The following is a 26,616-nucleotide window of genomic DNA, read 5'->3' as shown; positions in this document are numbered from 1 at the left end:
CTTTATTTTTCCAGCTGCCAGGAGTGTTGGCTGAGGCTCACAGCTCAGTTCCTCTACAGGAATTGCCCTAGACAAAAGAGAAAAGCTTCACTTCAGGTTAGACTCCCTCCCCAACTGCTGCCCACATTCAGTGATTGGTCACCAAGAGAGTACAAAGGTCTGCCTCCCTCGCTCCATGTGGAATAACTCTGAAGTGTCATCACAGCTCCAAAGCTCATCATCATTTAAATGCTCCACCCTTGCCCAACCCTTATGTCCTCAGAGGAGATGTTCCTCAGAGCTTTACACACAAATTTTAAGATTTGTTTCCCAGGGAGCCCAACCTAAAACAGTTGTCTAAATTTAAAAAAAAAAAAAAAAGATTTTTAAAGTAGATGTTCCCTTGCAGCTCCAAGTCTATGTTCATTGTCTGCTCTGTCATAAGGGAGCTGGGGCGCTGTAAATTTCCCCTTTTGCCAGCTGGCGCAATGTTAGGCTTTGTCAGTACAGAGCACTGAAGGGTTACTGGAGGAAAAAGGGGTTGTCTTCCTATTCCAGTGTGCTCAGCTTGGCCGACTCTTGCAGTGCAGGTAGCTTCTGCCAGCGGCGTGCAACAGTCCTTGGTGCCCAGAAGTCCCCTCCAGTATCCCCTGAGTGGCTTCATGGTAGATTGCTACCAGTGAGGCACCTCCCTGTGAACAGGTACCCTGGCACCGTTTAGGTGGTTTTGCAGTGAGTTCTGAAGCAATTCCCTGTGGACCAGTCCCCCCAGTGCCCCCAGAAGCCATATTTCTAGTAAGTTCTGCCAGCGGAACATTTCACGAACTTCTTTGCCATCCAGTGAGCCACAGACCTCTTCAGTGAGGTCTAGATCTCAGGTCTGGAGGTGCTGCTTCCTACAGCCCCTGTAGGGCTGCTCCTTGTGCCTAGTATTCCTAAAGTCTTTACAGTTCTCTTTACTTTCTTAGTATGCATTCCCTCATTACTCTAATTCTCTGCTACAGTTAATAATTCTTTATATTAAAATTTCCCTATTCAATATAAGATTTCTATCTCCCGATTAGACCCCGAGTGACATAGTTAGTTATAAAACAATTTGCGGGCTTCCCTGGTGGCGCAGTGGTTGAGAATCTGCCTGCCAATGCAGGGGACACGGGTTCGAGCCCTGGTCTGGGAAGATCCCACATGCCGCAGAGCGGCTGGGCCCATGAGCCACAGTTACTGAGCCTGCGCGTCTGGAGCCTGTGCTCCACAACAAGAGAGGCCGCGATAGTGAGAGGCCCGCGCACTGCGATTAAGAGTGGCCCCCGCTTGCCACAACTAGAGAAAGCCCTCGCACAGAAACGAAGATCCAGCACAGCCATAAATATAAAGAAAGAATGAAAGAAAGAAAGAACAGCAAACTTTAAAAAAAAAAAAAAAAAAGAAACAATATGCACAGTGTTAGTCTAGTTTGGCAGGGAAAATACAACAAACTCCTACATGCAGATAAAAAATAAGACTTAATCTGTGCTCAAGGCAGAATTAAGAATGTTTTTGTTTTATTTTCTTTGGTTGCCTTTTTTTTTTTTACTGTCCAGATTGGGTTACTTTTATAAGCAGGAAAAATATTTTAGAAGGAAAAAGAAATACCATGCTAGCTTGTAAGGTCCTTGATACACACGGAATACTTAGCCAAGTGAATTTAATTGGCCTTGTGTTTTAAAGCTTTTCAACTTGAAGTATGGTCCTTGGGTCAGTAGCATCAGCATCATCTGGGAGCTTGTTACAAAATGCAGAATCTCTAGGTCCACCTCTGACCTACTACATCAAAATCTGTATTTCAACAATATCCCCAGGTGATACATATGCATATTCGAGACATAAAGTTTGAAAAGCCCTGCTACAATGAGCAATTTAACTTGTAGCCTACAAAAAAATAATCTCTCTCAGGGGAGCTACCAGCCAGTTTCTAGGGAATTTGTTGCATAGAAATGGATGGCCCAGTATCCATTTCTAAACAGCAGTGTTCAAAAATCCATGCATTTTAACCATCTATCTATGAAGCGCTGAGGTAATCCTTTGAAGTCTCATGTGATTACACTGATTTGTTATTTATTAATGAGTAATTAGTTCCTTAACACACTGGGTTCCCTTGAAAGCACAGCCAGAAGCAATGGCTTTTGCACTATTATTTTATTAGGACATACAATCCAAAGAGGAGGAGGGTGGTATAAGGAACCAAAGCAGGGAGAAGAGAGAGCTAATATGGCGTGCAATATGATGTTGACTGCCGCTGACAGCAACTAGTTGAGTATGAGAATACACCCTCCAGACACAGTGTTACCTCTTCTCAGGAACACCTAGGCAGTGGCTCCTGTCTAAAATTGTGCAGAGCTCATAGGAAGCTGGTCACCGACCATAGCAGCAGCTGAAATAAGGGAAATAATTGATAGGTAAGATTGAGAGGGTCCAAAGAGGTGATTAAGAGGTGTCTGATCTAGGAACATAATTAGAAGAATATTTCAAAGAAAGACACAATTTGTTTATTATTTGAAAAGTCAGTATCTACAGTTGTGCAGTTTCTCAAATAACTGAGTAACATTTCTTCCACTTACTTTTAAGAATGTGTCGGGGATGCCCGAAGATTAAATCTTGTTGAGATAAATCAATTACACATGAAAATTACGAGGATAAATGATGAAATAGAGTTTCTGAAGAAGAAAATACTTGATCTGAAAAAAATTAATAAAGCTCTGGGGTAGGTTTTTTTGGGTTTTTTTTGTTTTTTGTTTTTTTAGTATTTGAGGGAGTCAGGGGCTGGGGCTAAAGTGGGAAATCTTTCCTAAGGGATTTGTCCTCTGGTCTGAACTGGTGCAGGGCAAGTTAAGAGGTCAGATCACTTATAGAAGATGACTGGGCTGATGAGGGGTGTGTGATGGCTGCAGAGAGCTGGGAAGAGAGCAGAAACTCTTCTACCACCACAGCCAGGAGACCTGTAAAATTTCAGAGGGAATTCAGCTTCCCAGCAGCAACTACTGTGTGTCAATCACACACTGCCTCGCACCCCACCTCCAAAGGTAGAAAAACACAGTGGTTTTCATTTCATTTTTAGTAAAATTAAGTTTACAAACCTCAACCACCAAAGCAAGAAATCTTGCTGGGTATTGTGTTGCAAATATAATATCAAACCAGATATATTGTAGCTAGCTTAGTTCCTTAAAGACATTCAGTTATATTCTACTGGAGGGTTGAAATGGGATTGGTTCTAGATTTTATCTTCAATTTAAATGAGAGCTGACACCTGTTAGTTTCTTTTCTTTATTCCTCAGCTGTGTTGTTAGCACTTCCTCCCTCTGTGGGCCTCGTTTTCTCCATCTATAAAATGGAGATTACAAATCTTGACTTACCCAGCCCACGGAGGAAGAGATATTCTGAAAGAAAAAAACAATAAAACCCTGAAGAATAACTCAGTACTACAAGTAAATTCTCAAAAGTAATGTATAAATGTCAGACTTTCAGTTTGTTGGTGTAAGAAATACTCAAAGAGCCCTCATTATAGTGAAAAAATCTTCTTGGGAAGCTAAAAGAATCAGAAGGTTGCTTGGTGCACAAGATATCAAAGCATCAGGAATTAGGTGGGGACCTCAAGGCCCAGGGACAGGTTCCTAAAAGTAGGCCCTCAGAACACCTATTCTGGGAGATGCTCCATGAAAAAGAAGGTTCATGATCACGTAAGTTTGAGAAAGACTGCGTACTCTAACTCCTCTTAGGGATTCACAGTGCAGATTTGTGTGTGGTGCATGCTAGCCACAATCACCAGAGACCACTATCAAAACTAGACTATCAATTTCTAAACTAATAACAAGGAAGATAATATCCAGGCTGGAATACTCATATCAACTGACCAGCACCATCACACCCCTATAGACCAGTGATTCTTAAACTTGAGCGTACATCAGAATCACCTGGAATGCTTGTTAAATTCCTGGGACCTCCACCCCAGATTTCTGATTTAGCAGGTCTGGGGAATGGGGGTAAGAATTTGAATTTCTAACAAGTTCCCAGATGCTGCTGGTCCTGAGCACACTTTGAGAATCACTGCTCTAGAGAAATCTTTATGGAAAGTCAAATTACAAATGAACATAACATGGGTTGCCTGATGAGCTAGCATCATCAAGCTACAATCACTTATTGTATCCATTTTCCAAAGAAAGATGTATATCAAGGTGCCCACACTCTCTGACAAGTGATCCTCTCCTGGACACTCCTCAAAAACTGGACACAGTCCTCAGAAACTGGGGAGGGGGATTTCCTTGGGTCCTACATTCCGTTTCTGAGAGCTCTCCCAACCCAGCACAATACACCTAGTCAGGTGTATTGATTTGACTTGTTTCGTTTTGCTTTGCTTCCTTAAGGCTACTCAATCCTTAGTTTGCTTCATTCTTAGAAGGCTTCCTCCACTAAACCTACAAAGCACCCATTATCTGGCCCCATCTAGCCTGAGCTTCTCTTAATTGCCTTTCTGTGGTAGAGCTGACTTCTGGAAAATAAACTTACCGACAACCTGTTTCCATTTTCCTGAGCCTTTCACACAATCCGCCTGAACTAGAGTGTTTAGCCTTGGAGATTAGAAAAAGGAAAAAGGCATTACATTGCAGGAGCTTTGAAAAAAGGAAAATAGAGAAATGCCACCAATCGTCCTTCCTCCAAATCTTTTATTGTTAGCCCTGGGGTAGATGTTTCTCACAATCTTAAGGTGGGTGTGGCCAGCAATGGATATGTGAGGTTAATGTCTCCTCTTGAACTCAGGTTTGGCTACAGCTGTGAGAAGATAAGTGGGTTCAAATTAGATTTCAAGCACCCTCTGAGCAGTGAAGACAGACTCAGATTCCCTCCTCCCCAACTCCTTTCCATCAGAGGAGGATTAGCTTTCTTCTCCTGGGCCTTCTCTGCAGGGCAATGGCATCAGAAGGTGGCTGGAAGAGTGGTGGGATGTTTATCTTTCCTTGGCTTAAACTACATATCTCAGGATGATAAGGTAGCTATGGCAATGCTACATATCAAACCATTTGTCCGGCCAGATTCCATTCACCTGTTCAAAACTGTTTTTGAATCATTGTATGTTTTAAACCAAAATATCCCATAGTTACTACCTGGGATGAGGCAGGACCACAAGACACTTTTGCAGTGATAAAGAGTTACAAGGTTGACACTTGTGTTTCCTTCTGTCCTTCATCTCAACCAACTTTAGACAATCACAAATTCAACTCTAAAATAAGTATTCGTTAAATTTCCCTCTTTATGGTGGTTCATCTCATCAAACAGACTTTAAATTTCTTCCTGGAAAGCCATCCTTTTCATGCCAAGAACGATTCTTTTTCTCCTAGTGAACAGCAAGAGGAACTAGCGAGGCATTATGAAAATGTTGTCCTGTCACTCAACCATGCGATGAAAGAAAAAGCCACTACCACTGTTTACATCAATGAGACTTATACCAAAATTAACTCAGAGAAGAAAGAACTAGAATTGCAAAAAAGATATATTCAAGAAGTAGAGGAGCAAATGGAAAGAGAAAAAGCAGAATATTTGAAAAAAAAACAAAAATTGAGTCAAGAGGTAAGTGGCATGATTTATTTTTTAGAAAAATACAGAATTGTACAGAATTGAGGGCAGGAAATGAGAAATAACTTATTTGTCCTTGAAGCTAGCAAGCATTCCCGTGGTATCTTCTGCAGGAATAGAGCAGAGGCTCAAGGACACTGGAGCCCGTGGGGAAGATGTTTGATTGTGTAGCAGCATCTGAGTTCATGTGAAAGAATACGAATGACAGGAGTAGTAACACTGGGCTGGCCCCTTGCTTATATGCAGCAATGTAGGGACCAGGAATTTGCTTCTGTGTCACTTGGTTGTCTCTGCAGACAGGATCAGCGAGTTCAGCTCTGGCGGAACTGATGCCCAAACCCGACCTCTGTGCACTGTCACCACCTTGAGTCAGAGACAGAGTTTTGGGTGAAGTAGAAAAGAATAGCTTTATTGCTTTGCTGAGAAAGGGGGGCCATAGCGGGTTAATGCCCTCAAAACTGTGTGTCCCCAGCCTGGGTGGGTGGGTGGGTTGTGAGGGGAAGGGTTGCTGATATGGATCAGGGCACGTGTGGGGCCTGCATCCCTTCAACCCAGAGGTCATCTGGAGTCTGGTGGTCTGGTGATGGCTTCTGCGGTTCTCAAGGTTCTCGAACTGTGACCTTCTCTCTGGAATGAAGAATGCTTCAACAGGTAGTTAGCATCTTCCATTTGGTGTGGGTTTTAGTGCTATAGAAGAGCTCAGAGATGTTGTTATGTGTGTCCCTTGAGGAGGAACCAGGACCCTGCCCCAAGGCTGCACTATTGTCTCCTCACTGCTCCTCCCTTGTCTCTGGATCCCCTCCCTTCCCTGATTAGCAACTGTTTACACCTGCTCTTTGGAACGCAGGGAAGGTCATGGAGGCTGATTAAAGCGTATTTCCTACAAACAAGAAACAGGGGACAGGGAAAGACTTTTGTGCCCAGGAGCCCCAGAGTGTACTGCTTGGTTTCAGAACTTGTGCCTCTTACTGAATGAATCCAAGAGGAGAGGCCTGCAGAGGGTCTAGGCAGAGCCAAGGGCCCTGTCGACTGGAAAAAGAAAAAAGCGCAACCTAGAAGTTGTGAATTATGTTGTATTTGAGGACCTTACTGAGGACTGTAGCCTGGGAAGGCAGCCTCTCAGATAGTTCTGAGGAAGTGTTCCAAAGAGGTAATGGAGGAGCCAGGATATGTAGAAATTTTTGCCGGGAAAAACCAGATAGTCCAACATCAAAAGATTATTGCTAATCACAAAAAGACAGACATCTCAAGGTAATGATTTTAGTGCTTTTCCATGTATGGGAAGATGCAAGAGTCTGGGCTCATTGAAATCATTCCTTTGATATGCATCTTAACTACCTAGGGTCAGTATCCTGTTTTTCTCCATCCTGAAACCCCTCAGGGCACACCATCAGGCTGAGGCTGCACAGTGGCTGATGGCTTGATGGCGAGCAACATTCGTTGTTTACTGAAATGGCAGGCCACATTTTTTTGTCCACAGCCCCAAGAGAGAAGGGTATTTTGAATCCAGCAATTTTGTGAGGGTCAGTGGAGATAGCTACTGCCTCCTGAATTGTAAATAATTCGCCCTCAGGATGGCTTCTGACTGATTCCTCTTTGTTCTGCTTCCGGTTGCCCCAGGGGAAGCAGGGCTATCTCCGTGCTAGGTGTTCCTAGCAGCAGCCTTCTTTTCCTCCATGCAGTGAGGGCCTAGCCCAGGATGGAACTTGCTGTTGAGCTCCTGGTGCTGCCCTCTGCATCATGGGAACTGGCATAACTATAATGCAGGAAATTGGACCTGGGCTTGCAACCCTGCTATATTAAATATGCATAAAGATATATATATATGTATAAAGAAAGAAAGAAAGAAAAGAACATTTATTAAATTGCACTTCTTGAGTCTTAATTAAAAGTTAGTAGAATACAATCTGGCAGTGATCAACATTTTGATGCAAGAGAGAGAAATATCACTCCCTGGGAAGTGCAAGCCCCTGGGACAGACTGCCAAGTGAGGGTTCTTGGCTTCACAAAGGAAAGAATTCAAGAGTGAGACAAAGTAAAGGGAAAGCAAGTTTATTTAGCGAGATACACATTCCTTAGGCAGAATGCCGACCTGTCTCAGAAAGCAAGAGTGGCCTCAGGGTGTGCGGGTGGTTAGTTTTTACAGGCTGCGTAATTTTATATGATAACAAGTGGGAGGAATATTCTATTGCAATATTTTGGGGAAGGGGGTGAGGATTTCCAGGAATTGGGCCACTACCCTCTTTCTGGCCTTTTATGGTCAGCCTGGGAACTGTCACGGTGCCTGTGGGTATGTCATTTAGCATATGCTAATGTATTACAATGAGTGTATAATGAGGCTTAAGGTCTACTGGAAGTCAAATCATCCACCATCCTGGGCCTATTTGATTCTAACCAGTTTTTTTTTAAATCTTTGGCTGCATTGTGTCTTTGTTGCTACGCTCGGGCTTTCTCTAGTTGTGGCGAGCAGGGGCTACTCTTCGTTGTGGTGCGTGTGCTTCTCATTGCCGTGGCTTCTCCTGTGGAGCACGGGCTCTAAGCGCTCAGGCTTCAGTAGTGATGGCACGTGGGCTCAGTAGTTGTGGTGCACGGGTTTAGTTGGTCCGCGGCATGTGGGATCTTCCCGGACCAGGGCTCGAACCAGGGCTCGGACCGGTGTCCCCTGCGTTGGGAGGTGGACTCTTAACCACTGCACCACCAGGGAAGCCCCTAACCAGTTTTTAGAGTATCCTGTTTTTCTCCAACGGCTTTGTCCCCTTCCTCATTCTTTTAATGGTTTTGCCCTGCCCTCTTCCTTCGTCTCAATTTGGCTCTTGGGATGATTGGTTTCATGATAAGACTATTCATAAGTTCCAGTCAGGTCTGAGAGTCTCTATCCTGTAAAGTGCCCCTGTCTTCAGAAGCAGTTTTACACTAAAACCATGGATTATTTTTCTTAAGTATAGACAGCTCAGCCCTAGTCATCCTCAGAACAGGCACTTTGTGAAGTCGCTGGCAAAGAGTCCCTTGGGCAGTCTGCAGCCACTAAACAGAATTTGTAAAAGCCGAGTTCCCTGGACCTTTTCCAGGGATGAAGCCAGCTGTTAGCCTGCACTGCAGTAGTGGAGTCAACTGAAATTCCTGACTCCTATCATTGGACTAGACCTTGCTTGGAGTTTTTGTTATTGCAATGAAATAGAGTCAGGACAACAAGGACCAAAAGGGGTTTTCCTGTTTTCATTCTCTACCCACAACAACGATGAGAGGACTTGATTTCACCCACTGTTTGCAGCCCTCTGCTGGACTTTCTCTCTGAGCAGTCTGGAAGCCCCACACTGGAGGGGTTCACTGAAGTTATAGGGGCAAAAAGTGGGATGTGTCTGCATGGACACAGGGGAGGGACGATGTGCAGGGCAGTGTAGGTTAGGAGTGGGGAGAGCCTTGTCCCTTTTCTTTACTTCCCCAGGGGCTGAAACAATGGTCAGTAGTGGCATGGAATCTGAGCTTTGCCCACCAAAAGGAAGGCTCCACCAGGCAGGGATTTTGTCTGTTTTTTTTCATTGCTAAATTCTAGCATCAGGATCAGTGCCTCTCGCATGTTGTAGGCACTCTATAATATTACTGTATTGAATGATTGAGTTTCTAACTTCATTTTAAGCCCTAAAGGGAAGTTTCTACCCTCCCCAACCCCTTCCTATTCTTTAATATAAATGTTAAAAGGAAGGAAGACCAGAGGGGCTTCAAATTGGGAATTTGAGAACATGATAGGTTCTCCTTCCTTTTGTGAATAGTGTTTCTCAGGGATCCACAAACTTTTTCTGAAAGGGGCCAGAGACTAATAGGGCTTTGTGGACCATATACAGTCTCTGTCACAACTACTCAACTCTGCCGCTTTAGCACAGAGAAGCCAAAAGCACTAACTAAATAAATGAATGTGGCTTCACAAAAACAGGTGGAGGCTGGATTTGGCCCACAGGTAGTAGTTTGCCTACCCCTGGTCTATCTCCCTGGAAAAGGGTTAGGATACTTTCATATGCAAATAGCAGAAGCCCTGACTCAAACTGACTTAAATAGCAAGGACATTTATTATCTTACACAGTAGGAATTCCCAAGGTAGGGCAGACTGCAGGACTAGCTAATTCAGTGGCTCATCCCTCCTCCATCTCTCATCTTAAGGCTGGTTTCCCTCTTCATCACAAGATGGCTGCCAGTGACAACTTGACTGTGTTTCCTTAGTCAAGTAGAAAGAAGAAAACCTTTCCCAACCAAGGACATAAGTTTCTTGCTATGTCTGATCCAGCCAGGTTAGGACAGTGCCCACCCCAGAACAATAGTGGATCCTAAGGGAATACGTGTACTAGTGGGCTAGACCAACTGGGGGTGGATATTAAGGACTCAACCACCAATGCTCACTAAATGCACATCATATGCCATAGTAACAGCCTGTTAATTCCCTTTATTTCCATTGAGAAAGGAAAAGTTGTTTACAGCTGTCAGAGTCTTCAAACCAGTAAGTTCTCTTCTAACACAAAAGAGTTTTTGCTAATATTATTTCTATAATTGCAAGACCCAAGACCTTGGGAGAAGGCTTAGGCCAAAGTATGAGCACAGAATTTCAATTTTCAACAAAATTTATTATCACCAAGTTTCATTTTAATGCACCTGTGCCCTAGTGCAGAGATAACTGATAATGATCACATTCATTCAGAGTAACCACTTTGGGTGAATTGGCTGGTGGCTTTGATGGAAAGCCACACAAACATATGTTTTCATAACTCTTTAATACAGAGTTAAATATACTTTCTCGGGCCTTACTATTCAGTTACCTTGTTCTTGATAATTCACTTTGCCAGACAAATCCATGATGTGTCTGATTTTGATAAGGTGACTCATTTCAATAGGATCTGACAGGTAATCACAATATGTTTAATCTTAGTAAAACTGTTATTTATCCTGTTAGTGAAAATAATCAATAAACAATCTGTAATAAGAAGAGAAAAGAGTTTTTTATTTGAGCCAAACTAAGGACTAGCTCAGAAGCCATCTTCCCAGATTACTCTGAGAAGCTGCTCCGGAGAAGCAGGGTATTCAGTATAGTTTTATATCTTGTCAGAACAAAGAACATTAAACAAGTCAGGGTTACATTTCTTCAATGTTTTGAAAAAAAAAGAACAGACCAGCACGTACACAGTGAGTCAGTATGGCCTTGGCACCTAGGAAGGGGGTCTTATCATCAAAGGAGTACCAGCATTAGCGTCCCAGGAAGAGGGACATTTAATCTTTATTTTTGACATGGACATTCTTTACTTCTGGTCAATGTGCCCTTTTCTTAAATAACTAAGGCCAATGTACAATGTATGCATGATAGGCCACGAACAGGCTATTTTAGTTAGCATAAAATTCAAGTTAACTCATGTATAAGCCAGAATGACTTCCCTATATCTCAATATATGAAAATTTCTTTTATCAATCCCCAACAGGTCAGTGACCCCCTCAATGGGTCCTTTGCCCAGCGTTGCAAATGCCAATCAAACGAAACCGGGTTCGAGATCAGAAACTCGAGTCATTGATCACGGAGTGGAGAAGGGAGAGCTTGTGCTCTAAAAGCACCATCTCCCTGAAGGGAGGGGAATAAGGGAATTTTAAGGAGTAGGAGGCAGTGGTCATCAGGGCTCTAGGAAAGGGGCAGAGATTTACAGAGGCAGCCAGAGCAGCTGGGGCATGCACAGTCTTCCATGCTTCCTTGCACAGGGCATGAATTGTGCCTAGCAGAGTACAAATGCCCCCTCTGGGCAGAGATCTTAACATGGTAATGAAGCAAAGGTAACTTTCTGACACCTCTAGGCCTCATCTGCGCAGGCAGAGCACTCCTGTGGTCAAGTCACAGTCAGTTCAGGGCATTTGACCACTGAATATCTCTTAAGACACAGCTGCAAACATTTCTACCAAATACTGGGTGCTTTTGAAACAAGCACAGATAAATGGAGGTAAGGATCCTTTAGCTCTCAGGGGCTGGTATGGGTGACAAAATGGTAAGTTGTTTAGGATTGTGAGCTGCCCTATCTTCAACGATTTTGTTTTTGGTCTGTTTTACTTCTCATGAAATAATGTGAATTTAGATTTCCAAACAATTCTTAATTCCTTCCTTTGACTCTCCTGATGTGCTTAGCGCACAGTAAATCTGGCAACAATTGCTATGATGTTTTACTAGTAAATTTTACAATGGCAGTTGCTTTTTTAATTTGCTATTAATGATCATTGTTTCATTGTTCCTCTAAATTTACTAGTTCAACATTTTATAATTACAGTTTGGTCCTTGTGATTTATTATTTTTCCTCTGATGCTTCAAACTAAGCAAACCTGTTTTTCTTTTAATTTGATAATATACTTGATTGAATATGGTATATTTACATATGAATTAGGTTGACAAAATTAAAAAAAAGATTTCCTAAACTGTGTTGTCCTCAAGCTTTTTGATTTGTTTATTATGTTTGTCACTACAGATTGATGAATATAAAAAACTCTGTGAACTTAAGAGAAAGGAGACTTACAAAAAGAAGAAAGAATTGGATAGATTAAGGCTTAAAATGACAAAAATTAGAGAAACCGTTACTACCAGCAGAGTGGTAAGAAAGAATAAACTATGTTTCTTCAAGCCCGACCCCAAGCACCTCAATATACACTGCCTTGAATACAACTAATAGCAGGTGGTTTAAAAAAGGAGCTGATTTTAATTAATCTTCATGCCATTCAGGGGAGAATGTTTTTGTCATGTTAATGTTTTCTGACATTTAAGGTGTTATAGTGCAATTGTGTTTTCTTCTTTAGGAATATGATGGAAAGAAGGAAGTTTGGAATGCTTAGGTACACATTGCATTTGATGGGCCAAAATACTGTAAAAATGTTTTTTAAAAAATACATACAGAACTGACCAAATGGATATAGAATCATATGTAATGTTTGTGTGAGATTGCTTTATTTTACATAACAAAGTGAATAAACATGGGCAGATTCCTTAATTCTGAATGTGTGATAATAAAACAGAATTTAGGCTCTCCATTTATATTGAGTACATTAATATGGAAAGGAGACTATTTGTCTCTTCGAGTTAGAAAATACTTCAGAGCTCTGCACTTCTATTTTTTTTTTAATTAATTAATTTATTTATTTTTGGCTGTGTTGGGTCTTCGTTTCTGTGTGAGGGCTTTCTCTAGTTGCGGCGAGTGGGGGCCACTCTTCATCGTGGTGCGCGGGCCTCTCACTGTCGCAGCCTCTCTTGTTGCGGAGCACAGGCTCCAGATGCGCAGGCTCAGTAATTGTGGCTCACGGGCTTAGTTGCTCTGCGGCCTGTGGGATCTTCCTGGACCAGGGCTCAAAACCGTGTCCCCTGCATTGGCAGGCAGATTCTCAACCACTGCGCCACCAGGGAAGCCCTGCACTTCTATTTTTAAAAATTAATAACATTGATTGAAAACCAGTATTGTGATAAATATTTTGTGAGGATTATCCTCATTTTAAAGATAAGAAAACTGAAGCTTATGCAGTGACTATATTTGAAGAGGTTAATGTTAATACTACTTCTATGTTAATTAAAACAGAAACACCTGTTAATCTATCACAGTTGAATTAATGAGTCTTTAGTGTATTTCTTCTATTTGTGTTGAGAATTACATGTAAAACTATATGGGGCAACAGTAATACTAAAACATCGTATTTCTTATTAGAGTCTTCAGTTAATTCCATTATATCAATACTAGTTATACTGTGATTCTGACCATTATAGTTACAATATATCTATTATGACATCCAATTACAAAACATTAGTAAAATCAAAAATTTCCCCCAAATATGTGCGTTTAAAAAGATGATGGGGCTTCCCTGGTGGCGCAGTGGTTGAGAATCTGCCTGCCAATGCAGGGGACATGGGCTCGAGCCCCAGCCTGGGAGGATCCCACATGCCCTGGAGCGGCTGGGCCCGTGAGCCACAACTACTGAGCCTGCGCGTCTGGAGCCTGTGCTCCGCAACAAGAGAGGCCACGACAGTGAGAGGCCCGTGCACCGCGATTAAGAGTGGCCACTGCTTGCCGCAACTAGAGAAAGCCCTCGCACAGAAACGAAGACCCAACACAGCCAAAAATAAATAAATAAATTTATAAAAAAAAGATGATTATCTGTTTTTTCATATATCAACATAGTAAGGAAGCATGAGTCAGGCTAGGCTCAAAAGAGAGCACAGGGATTGTATAAAACAGATCTTATCTGCACGCCTAAACTCATATCCACAGTTGGGGCCTCATAAATTATGTCAAGCACACCACCTAGTTTGGAAAAATGAAGTATATGTTCCTTAACCTGTTCTCCAAAGATCTCTAAAGACAAATAAGTCAAGGCTTGAGGTGGCAGGGGTAAACTCAGCTCCAGTGTCATTCTCTACCTCCCCGCAATCCAGCGCCCCATCCCACCTTACCAGTGGAGAATTGTGTTTAAAACACGAACTTCAGTATCACAGGGACCTGGGTTCGAATCTTGGCTTTACCAACCCGAAGTTTCCTCACCTATAATATGGGGGTAATAATATTGCCTATTTCAAAGGGCTTTTGTGGAGATGGAATGAGGTCATGCCCATAAGGCTTTTAGCTGAGTGTTTTGTATTTGATAAAGTTTGTTGTTGTTATTGCCTGAGATTAGAAAACAACATTTTGGCTATGGACTTGAGACTACAGGGAATTTCAGGTTCATCTTCATGTGGTGCTTTTAGTTTAGAAAACTCTGCAGCCAGGTCAAGCTGGTGTGATGCTGGCAGAAAAGAATAACGATGTGTGATTCTCAAGGTGCCCTACATGTCCAGGGCGGGGAGGACCGAGGGCTAGAGGTTATGGATGTCAGGCAGGACGGGCCTTCAGCGTATAGTCACTAATCCTGATTATTGGTCAGAGTTCTTTGGACATTCTGCTAATTTTTGATGGCATATCTAGGATTTCAGACTCCTGTTAACTCTGGAACTACTTATAGTCCACAAGTTCAGTCATATGAGTGCTTCAGAGGAAAAAAAATAGTTTGGGGAGCTTTCATCCACCTGTCTCACCTGGCATGACTGAGAGCACCTCTATACCCCCAACAGGTGTTTTTCTGACCCCACGGTGATGTGCAGGGTTAGGTGGCTCTAAATAATCTGTCCATGGTAGCTCTATGCCAGAGAGCAAAGGAATTTGTTTGATCAGCTTTTCTCTCAGCTCCACTTTCCCTCACAAGCTGAAATGCAGGCCCAAGCTCTGATAAGTTTGCTTTCCCTTTTCTTTATTCCAAAATTGTGTTGTAAAAATATGTTCACTATGAATTTTCTCTATCCATATTTCCTTTTTAATCATGCTAACAGTTTTTCATAGTACCCAATTTTTCCATTTCCAAATTACTGATTAAGTATTAAGAAAAAATCTTTGCAACATGGACATAGCTATCAACTAAGGCGAAAGACCCAATTTGTTTTGACTTTTCTTTTTATAATACTCATTCTAGTATCCTGGAATAACATTTTGAAAATAATTATGAAAATGTATATTTAATTTTTTTAAATGGTAGTCAAGATGAATTCATGTCTTGAAAGCTGTTTTTATAGTTTTCACATTTCTATTGCTATAATTGGTTTCTCTCCCTCCCAAATTTTGTTTTCTTTTCTGATGATTTCAGGATTATTTCTATCTCAGTTTGTTTTATAAAGAAACAAGCAATATAATGATTGCTTTTTATTTTAACTGAAGGACACCCCCAGTGTAAAAGTTGAATGGATGATACATGAATATTTAGTGAATTGGACTTCTGTCATGAATCATTTGATGATGATTGAATGCCCCAATTTTATTGAATTTTCAACAGGTTCTTAGTGATCACAATTTAGAGAGATCACGACTACAAGAATCAATAAGACATTGGGAACAACAGGTTGAAGACATGAAGAAATCCTGTAAGATCCTGGAGGATAAAATGTAAGTATAATACTTTATCTTTACGGAAGTATTTCTAGATGTTATGTTCCTTTCATTTAAAAAATTTTTTTATTTAATATTAGATGAAAATTATTCTCTTATTTTGCTAAAATTTGTGTGATTGTCAGCTTTATAGAATCACCTCTTTATTTTGAAATTAACCAGTCTTTCAGTTGATCAAGAGAAAAAATTGAGGATGATGTGGTTAGTTTAGGAAAAGGGAGGGAATTTTGGGTGTGTACTATCCTTATTTCAGTTCCTTACTCCCTACAAATTTGCTCCTGGAGGAAGGCACTGCCATAGGGCTACAACTCACCTAACCATGCTGCTACAGTTGTTGTTCTTAGTCAAGGGGGACTTGCAGAACTTATTGAGAAAATACAGGGAAGGCTCAAGGCAAAAACTTTTACCATGGAACTGAAACCAGAAACATAAGGAAATATTCCATCTGTCTCAAGGCCCAGTGTTTGCTTCCTTCTGCGATTCTCTCTTTATCTACATGCTGTGTTCTCTTCCTGGTGAGTCCGTGGCTAAGCATGGCCATTCCAAACCCTCTGAGTTTACCTGTCACAGATCCGTCTATCTTTAAAGATTGACCAACAGATTCTCTCCCAGGAGAATTCCCAGATTTCCAATCAAAAGCTGTTTGGCTCAGCTCTGGACAGGAAGGTGGGGTCTTTTAATATAAATATGGCTTCTGGGCTTACCCGCAGGGTTTGCTGACAGTTTAAAAGACAAATTGTGGTCTGAGCAGATTCCCCAAAAGACAAGTAATTTCACATGTGGGATCCTGTTACAATATGGCTCATTTCTACATAGATTTGAATGTATTGTGATTAAAATTATGTCTTCTAAAATAACAACTGCACAGCACAATTCTACTCTACCATCAACAGTCCATAAAATATGCAATAATTCTTATACTCAGTACCAGATTTAAAATTGGAAAGCTCAAGTAATACAACAATTAAAAATCAGAATAAAAAATCTTTTTCTTTGAAAGTGATTCGATAATTTTAGTTGATATCTATTTTTTAAAAACTAGGCAAAGAATCATAGTGGAAAATATAGATTAGCTCTTAACTTATTTCTAGGAATTATGATTAAAAGACTTGCAACACTGATAAAGTTTTATTTATAAGCAGTCTTCATGTTAGCTAACTGGTTTTAAATGTATGCTCAAGATAAAAATGGGGATTCATTGATCTTTTATTTTGAATGGCTCATCTTTTTTTTTTCAATCCCAGCTTTTCAAGAGTTTTCATGTGGAATCTCACTGAGGAAAAGTGCTTTTGATTAATTTGGTGATTGAGGATATAAGTTCCCCCCCCCTTTTTATTAATAAAAATTTACTTTTTCCTCTTTATAACTTGGCAAATTAAAAGAAAATTCTCTGCATTTTTATTTTCTCACTTAGTTCCTTTTCTCTATCTTTGGAGGTAGGGAGAGGCAGCTCAGTTCTTGTTTGGTGGATTTGAAGAATCAGTGTTGTTTTATAATATTCTATAAGATTCTTTAAGAATAAATTATACAAGAAACTAAAATAATTTATATAACTCATCTTCCTATTAATCTATTAGTCTTAATTTCCCCCTTCCCACCCACCATGAAATCGTTAACTTGCAAGCTCATTATCTATTTTGAGGTCAAAATATTGAGGGAAAACAAAAATTATTCAACTCTAAGTTTAAATTCTATATGTGGACAGTTAAGGGTACCTCAAATTCTTCACAGGTCCACAGGAGGCATTGCTAGTTTAATCCTTCTTCTTTGCTATTATTGATATCCAGCATGATTTATTTGCATAATAAAGGCAAATCAGTGCCTATCTTTCTAAATTGCTATGACTTTTTTTGTCATTCAGCTGGTTATCAACACATGGGAAGTGGGGAATTGGAAGCTAAATATTGTATATAAATGACATCCAATTTGTGACCCAAAGTATATACTTGCCATTATAGTGCAAGAGGCTATAAAAATTATAGATGCTTTTTTAAAAGGGCTGACATGGTTTCAAAATTGTCAAGATTACCAATGACTTTCATCCTGCCAAATTTTAGTGATCTGATCTATTCCTCAAAGTTTTTTAATTCTTAATAGAATTTGACACAGATGCTCACTTCCATCTTCTTGATATACTTTCTTCACTTGGCTTCCCAAACATCACATTCTCTTATTTCATTTACTACACTGCTTCTTCTCAGCACCCTTTACTTGTTCCAGTTCTTCTTTCTGTCTCTAAATTTTGGAGTTCTCAGCCCTTCACTGTTCTCTATTCTCTACTCGTGCTCTCCATATGCGATTTCATTCAGTCTCATACTTTCTGTACCCCAATGACTTCCATATTTATATATCCAGCCCTGACCTCTAACTGCATATAGTCTACAGCTTATTTGATCTTTCCACTTGGAGGATATCTCAAATATACATGTCCTAAACAGAATTCTTAATTTCCCATCTCCTTGAAATAGCTCTTTCTTTAGTCTTCCATATCACTATTTACCTAGTTAATCCAGCCAGAAAACTAGGAGTCATCCACCATTCCTGTTTTCCTTACTACCTAACCCTAACCCAGCTAACCAACTAACCTAACCCTAACCCAACTCTAACTCCAGCCAAATCCAAAGCATGTCCTGTTGCCTTCATCTTTAAAATATATCCTGAGTCCAACTATTTCTCACCAGCTCCACCACTACAACCTTAATCTGAGCCACCATTATCTCTTCTGGACCACTGCCATAGACGTCTACATAGTCTATCTTCCTATACTATTGTCTTTCTCCACTAACTAGCCAGAGTCATTTTTACAAGATGTGAATCAGTTCATGTCACTTCTTTCCTTAAAAAATCCTCCCCTGGTTCCCTTCAAAATAAAATCTGAACTTCTACCTTGTCCTCAAGACCCTACATGATCTGGGCTGTGTCTAACTCTCCAGCCTTCTCACACTCCTGTTCATCAAATATTCAATACACCAAGCTTGTTCCTATCTCAGGATATTATCACCTGCTGTTCCTTCTATATGAAAAGCTGTTCCTTAAGATCTTCACATATCTGGCTCCTTCTCATCCTTCAGGTCTTTCACAAGTTATCCCAAGAGGTGTTCCCTAATCACCTGTCTACAGTACCATCCTCACTCTCAGGATTTCTCTATCCTTTACCCTACTTTGTGATCTTTGGAGCATTTAACACTATCTGAAATATAATGTATATTTTTTGATAACTTTCTTATATTCTGTCTACTCCACTAGAGTGTAATTTCCATGAGGGTAGAGACTTTGTGCTGTATCTCCCAGAGTGTAGGTGTTCAAAAATTGCTTCTTAAATTAATATATAAATAAATGAAGTATTAATACATCAATTCAAAAGAGTAAAAATTTTGTTTATTTTAATGAATTGTAAATAAATATATTGCATAAGGAGATGGGGACTGGAAGTTTCTGATGTCATAAGTAAATGTGGCTTTGCTGGAAAACATGTCCTAATAGGAATTTATTTGGCTTCCTTTGTTCATAGGCTTTTCTTTAGGAATAACAAGGAAAAACTGGATGATGCATCTAATTTTGAAAAAAATGAATTATTGCTGACGATAAAACAGGTAGGAAGACAGAAATGATGGCTTTAAGATTATAATTAATTTTTAGTTAACATTTTTAAGTATATGTGAAATTTTCCATAACTAGCATTTTCATTAACTAATAATAATCATGATCATTCACAGTAATTGATTTAAAGATTTGATCAGAAAACTGGAAGAGAATAGTGAAAATCACCTAAGCTGAGCAGAAAAAAAGAAAAAAGAATTTTTTAAAAATGAGGATAGTTTAAGAGACCTCTGGGACAACATCAGTGTATTAATAGTCACATTATAGGGGTCCCAGAAAGAAGAGAGAGAGAGAAAGGGGCAGAGAACATAATTGAAGAAATAGTAGCTGAAAAATTCCCTAACCTGAGAAAGAAAACAGATATCTAAGTCCAAGAAGCATAAAGATTCCCAAACAAGATGAACCCAAAGAGGACCACACCAAGACACATAGTAATTAAAATGGCAAAAATTAAAGAATCTTAAAAGCAGCAAAGGAAAGATGACTGGCTGTGTACAAGGGAACTCCAATAAAACTATCAGCTGACTTTTTAGCAGAAACTTTTTAGGTCAGAAAAAAGTGGCATGATATATTTAAAGTGATGAAAAGAAAAAAACCTACAACCAATACTCTACCTGGCAAGGCTATCATTCAGATTTCAATGAGAGATAAAGAGTTTTACAGACAAGCAAAAGCTAAAAGAGTTCAGTAGCACTAAACCTACTTTACCAGAGACATTAAAGGGACTTCTCTAAATGGAAAAGAAAAGACCACAACTAGAAATATGAAAATTATGAAAGGAAAAATCTCATTGGTAAAGGCAAACATAGCGTAAAGGTCAACCACTTATAAAAGCTAGTGGGAATGTCAAAAGACAAAAGTAGTAAAATCATCTATATCCACAATAAGTAGTTAAGGGATACAAAAAACAAAAAGATGGACAATATGATGTCAAAAACATTCAATGTGGTGGGGGTGCGTAAAAATGCAGGGTTGTTAGAATGTGTTCAAACTTAAGATCATCAACTTAATCACATATACATAAAAGTTGTTATATATATACTTCATGGTAACCACAGACCAAAAATTTATAATAGATGCACACAAATAAGAGAGAAATGAATCCAAACATAACAGTAGAGATAGTAATCAAATCACAAAGGAAGAGAATAAAAGAAGAAATGAACAAAAAAGAACTACCAAAACAACCAGAAAACAGCCAACAAAATGTTAATAACTACATATCTATTAATAATTGCTTTAAATGTAAATGGACTAAATACTCCAATCAAAAGACATAGAGGGGCTGACAGATTAAAAAAAAAAAAAAAGATCTCTATATATGCTGTCTACAAGAGACTAGCTTCAGATCTAAGACACACACAGACTGAAAGTGAGGGCATGAAACAGGTGTTCAGTGCAAATGGAAACAAAAAGAAAGCTGGGGTAGCAATACTTATATCAGACAAATAGACTTTAGAGCAACGACTGTAACGAGAGACAAAGAAGGATATTATAGACTGATAAATGGATCAATCCAACAAGAAATAACAATTGTAAACATATATGCACCCAACATAGAAGCACCTAAATACATAAAGCAAATATTAACAAACATAAAGGGTGAAATTGACAGTAACGTAATAATAGTAGGGGATTTTAACACCTCACTTACATCAATGGACAGATCATCCAGACAGAATATCAATAAGGAAACAATGGCTTTAAGTGACACATTAGACCAATGGAATCAACAGATATATATAGAGAGAGCATTCCTTCCGAAAGCAGCAGAATACACATTCTTTTCAAGTGCACATGGAACATTCTCTAAGATAGATCATATGCTAGGACACAAAAAAGAGTCTACAAGTTTAAGAAATTGAAATCATATCAAGCATCTTTTCTGACCACAGTGTATAAGACTAGAAATCAACTACCAAAACCAAAACCAAAACCAAACCCTGCAAAAAACACAAACACATGGAAGCTAAACAATATACTACTAAACAACCAATGGGTCACTGAAGAAATCAGAGAGGAAATTAAAAAATACCTGGAGACAAATGAAAATGGAAACACAATGATTCAAAATCTATGGGACACAGCAAAAACAGTTCTAAGAGGGAAGTTTATAGTGATACAGGCCTACTTCAGAAAGAAGGAAGATCTCAAACAAACAACCTAACCTTATATCTAAAGGAACTAGAAAAATAAGAACAAACAAAACAAAGAGGAAAAAAATAATAAGGACCAGAGCAGAAATAAATGAAATAGAGACTTAAAAATAAAACAGTAGAAAAGATCAATGAAACTAAGAGATGGTTCTTTGAAAAGATAAGCAAAATTGATAAACTTTTAGTTAGACTAATCAAGAAAAAAAGAGAGAGAGCCCAAATCAATAAAATCAGAAGTGAAGAGAAGTTCCAACCTACACCACAGGAATACAAAGGATCATAAGAGATTACTACAAACAATATGTCAATAAAATGGAAAACCTAGAAGAAGTGAATAAATTCCTAGAAATGTACAATTTCCCAAGTCTGAATCAGGAAGAAATAGAAAATATGAACAGACCAATTACCAGTAATGAAAATGAATCAGAAAAAAAAAAAAAAACTTTCAATGAAAAAAGTCCAGGATTGGACAGGTTCACAGGTAAATTCTACCAAACATTTAAAGAAGAGTTAATGCCTATCCTTCTTAAACTCTCCCCCCAAAATTTAAGAACCCGTTTTATGAGTCCAGCATCACCCTGATACCAAAACCGGACAAAGACACCACAAAAAAAAGAGAAAAGTACAGACCAAAATTACTGATGAGCATAGTTGCAAAAATCCTCAACAAATATTAGCACACTGAATTCAATAATACATTAACAGGATCATGCATTATGCTCAAACGAGATTTATCCCAGGGATGCAAGGATAGTTCAGTATCTGCAAATCAATCAATGTGATATACCACATTAATAAATTGAAAATAAAAATCATATGATTGGGACTTCCCAGGTGGTGCAGTGGTTAAGAATCCGCCTGCCAATGCAGGCGACATGGGTTCGAGGCCTGGTCTGTGAAAATCCCACATGCCACGGAGCAACTAAGCCCATGCACCACAACTACTGAGCCTGTGCTCTAGTGCCTGCGAGCCACAACTACTGAGCCCATGTGCCACAACTACTGAAGCCTGAGCGCCTAGAGCCTGTGCTCCACAACAAGAGAAGCCAGTGCAATGAGAAGCCTATGCACTGCAATGAAGAGTAGCTCCTGCTCGCCGCAACTAGAGAAAGCCCACGCACAGCAACAAAGACCCAATGCAGCCCAAAATAAATAAAACAATAAATAAATAAATAAAAATTTTTAAAAATCATATGATTATTTCGATAGGTCAGAAAAAGCTTTTGACAAAATTCAGCACCCATTTATAAGAAAAAACTCAATAAAGTGGGTGTAGAGGGAACAAACCTCAACATAATAAAGGCCATATACAACAAGCTCATAGCTAAAATCATACTCAAAGGTCAAAAGTTGAAGGTATTTCTTCTACAATCAAGAACAGGATAAGGCTGCCCACTGTCACCCCTTTTATTCAACATAGTATTAGAAATCCTAGCCACAGTCTTTTTCAGACAAGAAAAAGAATCCAAGTGGAAAAGGAAGAAGTAAAACTGTCAATGTTTGCAGATGACATGATACTATACATAGAAAATCCCAAAGCCACCACCAAAAAAAAACCACTAGAGCTCATCAGTGAATTCAGTAAAGTTGCAGGATACAAAATTAATATACAGAAATCTGTTGCATTTCTATACACTAATGACAAACTATCAGAAAGAGAAATTAAGGAAGCAATTCCATTTATAATTGATTCAAAAGAATAAAATATCTAAGAATAAATCTAACTAAGGAGGTAAAAGAAAGACCTGTACTTGGAAAACTATAAGACATTAATGAAAAAATTGAATATGACACAAACAAATGGAAAGATATATACTTTACCATTGGGAGAATTAAAATTGTTAAAATAACCATACTCCCCAAGACAATCTACAGATTCAATCCAATCCCTATTAAAATTCCAGTGATATTGTTCACAAAATTGGAACAAATAATTCTAAAATTTTTATGGAAACACAAAAGACCCTGAATAGCCAAAACAATCTTGAGGAAGAAGAACAAAGATGGAGGTATTACACGTTCTGATTTCAAACTATACTACAAAGCTACAGTAATCAAAATGGTATGGTACTGGCACAGAAACAGACACATAGATCATGGAACAGAATAGAGAGCACAGAACTAAACCTGCATATATAGTTTATTAATCTATGACAAAGAAGGCAAGAATATACAATGGGGAAAAGATAGCCTTTCTAATAAATAATGTTGGGAAAACTGGATAGCTACATGCAAAAGAATCAAATTGGACTACTTCCTCACATCATATACAAAAATCAACTCAAAATGGGTTAAAGACTTAGATGTGAAACCTGAAATCGTAAAACTCGTAGAAGAAAACATAGGCAGTACACTCTTTGACAACAGTCTTAGTGATTTTTATTGGGTATGTCTCCTCAGGCAGTAGAAACAAAAGCAAAAATAAACAAATGGGACTGCATCAAACTAAAAGGCTTTTGCACAACAAAGAAAACTATTAACAAAACGAAAAGACGGCCTACTGAATGGTAGAAGATATTGGCAAACAATATATCTGACATGGGGTTAATATTCAAAATATGCAAAGAACTCGTACAACTCAACATCTAAAAAACAACCTGATTAAACAATGGGCAGAGGATCTGAATACACGTATTTCCAAAGACATACAGATGGCAAACAAGCACATGAAAAGATGCTCAACATCACCAATTATCAGGGAAATGCAAATCAAAACCACAATGAGATATCACCTCACACCTGTCAGAATGGCTATTGTCGAAAAGACCACAAATAAGTGTTGGATAAAAACTGAACCCTTCCTGACATCCAATCTTAATTCTCATGAGTTATAGGAGGCAAGTTCAACAATGACACAAAATTCTATTCTAACTTTAACTTTTATTATGAAATATTACACATATACAGAACAGAATATATACTGTAAGTGTACAGTCTTCATGTACATATCTATCTTTTGATAAATGTAGTTTATTAATTTTAATGAAGTATAGTTTATCAATCTTTTCCTTTTTTGCTTATGCTTTTTGTGTCCTATGTCTTGAGGATATTCTCCTACATGATCTTGTAGAAGCTTTAGTGTTTGCTTTTTCACGTTAAGGACTGCAAGCCGTCTAGAATGTGTGTGTGTGTGTGTGTGTGTGTGTGTGTGTGTGTGTGTGTGTGTTCTGTGAAATGGTAGTCCAGATTCATACTTTCACATAAGATTGTCCAATTAACTAGCACTGTTAAATGAAAAGATAGTACTTTCCTCCATTATATTTCAGTGGCACTTTTGTCATAAATCAACTGTGGATCATAAATATATCATAAATATGTGTGTGAATCTGTAGCATCTATTTTATTCATTTGAACTTAATCTCTTCTCACATTAAAACCATACACTCTTAATTAGTGGCTTTAAAATAAGCTTTTATAGTTAGTAGTAAAAATCCTTCAACGTTGTTCTTCTACAAGATTGCTTCCGTTATTCTTGGCCCTTTGAATTTCAGTCTGTCAAGTCCTGCCCAAAAGCCTGTTTGGATTTTGATTGGGGTTGAATTAAATCTATAGATCAATTTGGGGAAGATTTTGTGTTTTAATAATATTGAAGTTTCCAATCCATGAACACAGCATGTCTTTCATTTATCTTAGGTCTTTTTTGTTCCCTTTGACCTAGTTATTCAATTTCACTATGATATGTCCAAGTTTTTCTTTTTATTTATCCAGCTTGAGATTTATTGGGCACCTTAAATCTGTGAGTTGCTGTATTTTGTAAGTTCTGCAAAATTCTTAGCCATTATCTGTTCACATATTTCTTTTGTCCCATGCTTTTTCCTCTTTTTCTGAGACTCCAATTATATGAACACAATTATGTGTACTGATAAAATATCCTGTCTGTATCTTACTCGCTCTTCTCTATTTTCTACTTTTTGTCTACCCCTGCTGTGTTCTGAGCAGAATGGTCTTATTTCAATTCTTAATTTTGGTTATTGTATTTTTCAACTGGTAATTTTCAAAATCTGCTTTGTTGCTCTTTATTGTTTCCAATTCCTTGCCATATTTTTCAAGCATGTCTAGTATTTTTTGATCATAATAAATACAGTATTTTTATATTTCAGTGTCTATTTCCAGTACCTGCTATTTTTGTAGGACTGGTTCTGTCATCTATTGTTTCTGCCAATTTTTGTTCATGCTGTCTTGTTTCCTTCTGTTGGAAAACTGTACACTGGACATTGTACTTCAAAAAAGGTGTTTGTAGAAACAATTTGAGGTCTAGGATGACAGTGTATTTCTCAGGAACAGATTTCATTCACTTCTGTCAGATACCTGGGATGTTAACAGTCCCAAACCTCCTTAATCCACTTTTAGGTTCCCTGGTGATCTAAGTCAGGCTGGACCATGGCTTGTTAGCTTCTAATTCACTCTTCTTCAGAGGGTGAAGCTCTTTGGAATCCCAGACTAATGTGGCAGGAGGTTTATCAGGAGTAACACCTGAATGAGCTCTAAGTGTTGACTTTTGTCCCCCTTGTCATGTAAGAGAACCAAATCTCAGATTCCAAGTGGCTTCTTCTATATCAGTAAATATCCTCAGAGTAAAAGTAATTTTCAGTGCTAGGTTTACCAGTCTGGATTCTTGCTTTCTTGTAGAATTAGGCTTACTAATTCCTCATTATCTTGTTAGTTCTGCAACACTTTTTTTTTTTTTATAAATTTATTTGTTTTATTTATTTATTTTTGGCTTGTTGGGTCTTTGTTGCTATGCGCGGGCTTTCTCTAGTTGTGGCAAGCAGAGGCTACTCTTCGTTGTGGTGTGCGGGCTTCTCATTGCAGTGGCTTCTCTTGTTGCGGAGCACGGGCTCTAGGTGCATGGGCTTCAGTAGTTGTGGCAGGTGGGCTCAGTAGTTGTGGCTCGCAGGCTCTAGAGTGCAGGCTCAGTAGTTGTGGCACAAGGGCTTGGTTGCTCTGTGGCGTGTGGGATCTTCCCGGACCAGGGCTCAAACCCATGTCCCCTGCATTGGCAGGCGGATTCTTAACCACTGCGCCACCAGGGAAGCCCCTCTGCAACACTTTTAAGAACTCTTTTCATCCATCTATTTTAGTGATCCTTAGCCCACCATTCCTACCTAACCTACCTTTCTTACCTCATTTGAAGCAATTCAGTAGAGACATCCAAGCACAAAGTTCTTACCTCATTCAGAACACTAATGGGTACTATCTTTTGCCCTTGAATAGAAATATTTAACAAAAGTTAAGCATGATATCCAGTCAAAGAGGTTTTGAACAAGAGTTCCTATGGATGTTACATTTTCTTTTCCCTGGTGTAGTTTTTC

At 39.0% G+C, this 26,616-nt stretch overlaps 1 protein-coding gene across 1 annotated transcript in view; it reads left to right on the top strand.

Moving 5' to 3' along the window:
- Positions 1 to 26,616, top strand: part of CCDC175 (coiled-coil domain containing 175) — a 62,913-nt gene that overhangs the window by 5,346 nt on the left and 30,951 nt on the right. The window contains exons 4-8 of the mRNA XM_061181482.1: positions 2,584 to 2,719; positions 5,349 to 5,577; positions 12,066 to 12,188; positions 15,436 to 15,545; positions 19,060 to 19,141. Coding sequence (XP_061037465.1) covers positions 2,584 to 2,719; positions 5,349 to 5,577; positions 12,066 to 12,188; positions 15,436 to 15,545; positions 19,060 to 19,141 — 680 coding nt within the window. The remainder of the gene's footprint in view (positions 1 to 2,583; positions 2,720 to 5,348; positions 5,578 to 12,065; positions 12,189 to 15,435; positions 15,546 to 19,059; positions 19,142 to 26,616) is intronic.

Source organism: Eubalaena glacialis, chromosome 2, assembly GCF_028564815.1.
Source record: "Eubalaena glacialis isolate mEubGla1 chromosome 2, mEubGla1.1.hap2.+ XY, whole genome shotgun sequence".
NCBI classification, from domain to species: Eukaryota; Metazoa; Chordata; class Mammalia; order Artiodactyla; family Balaenidae; genus Eubalaena; species Eubalaena glacialis.
This window is presented reverse-complemented; position numbering and strand designations above follow the sequence as displayed.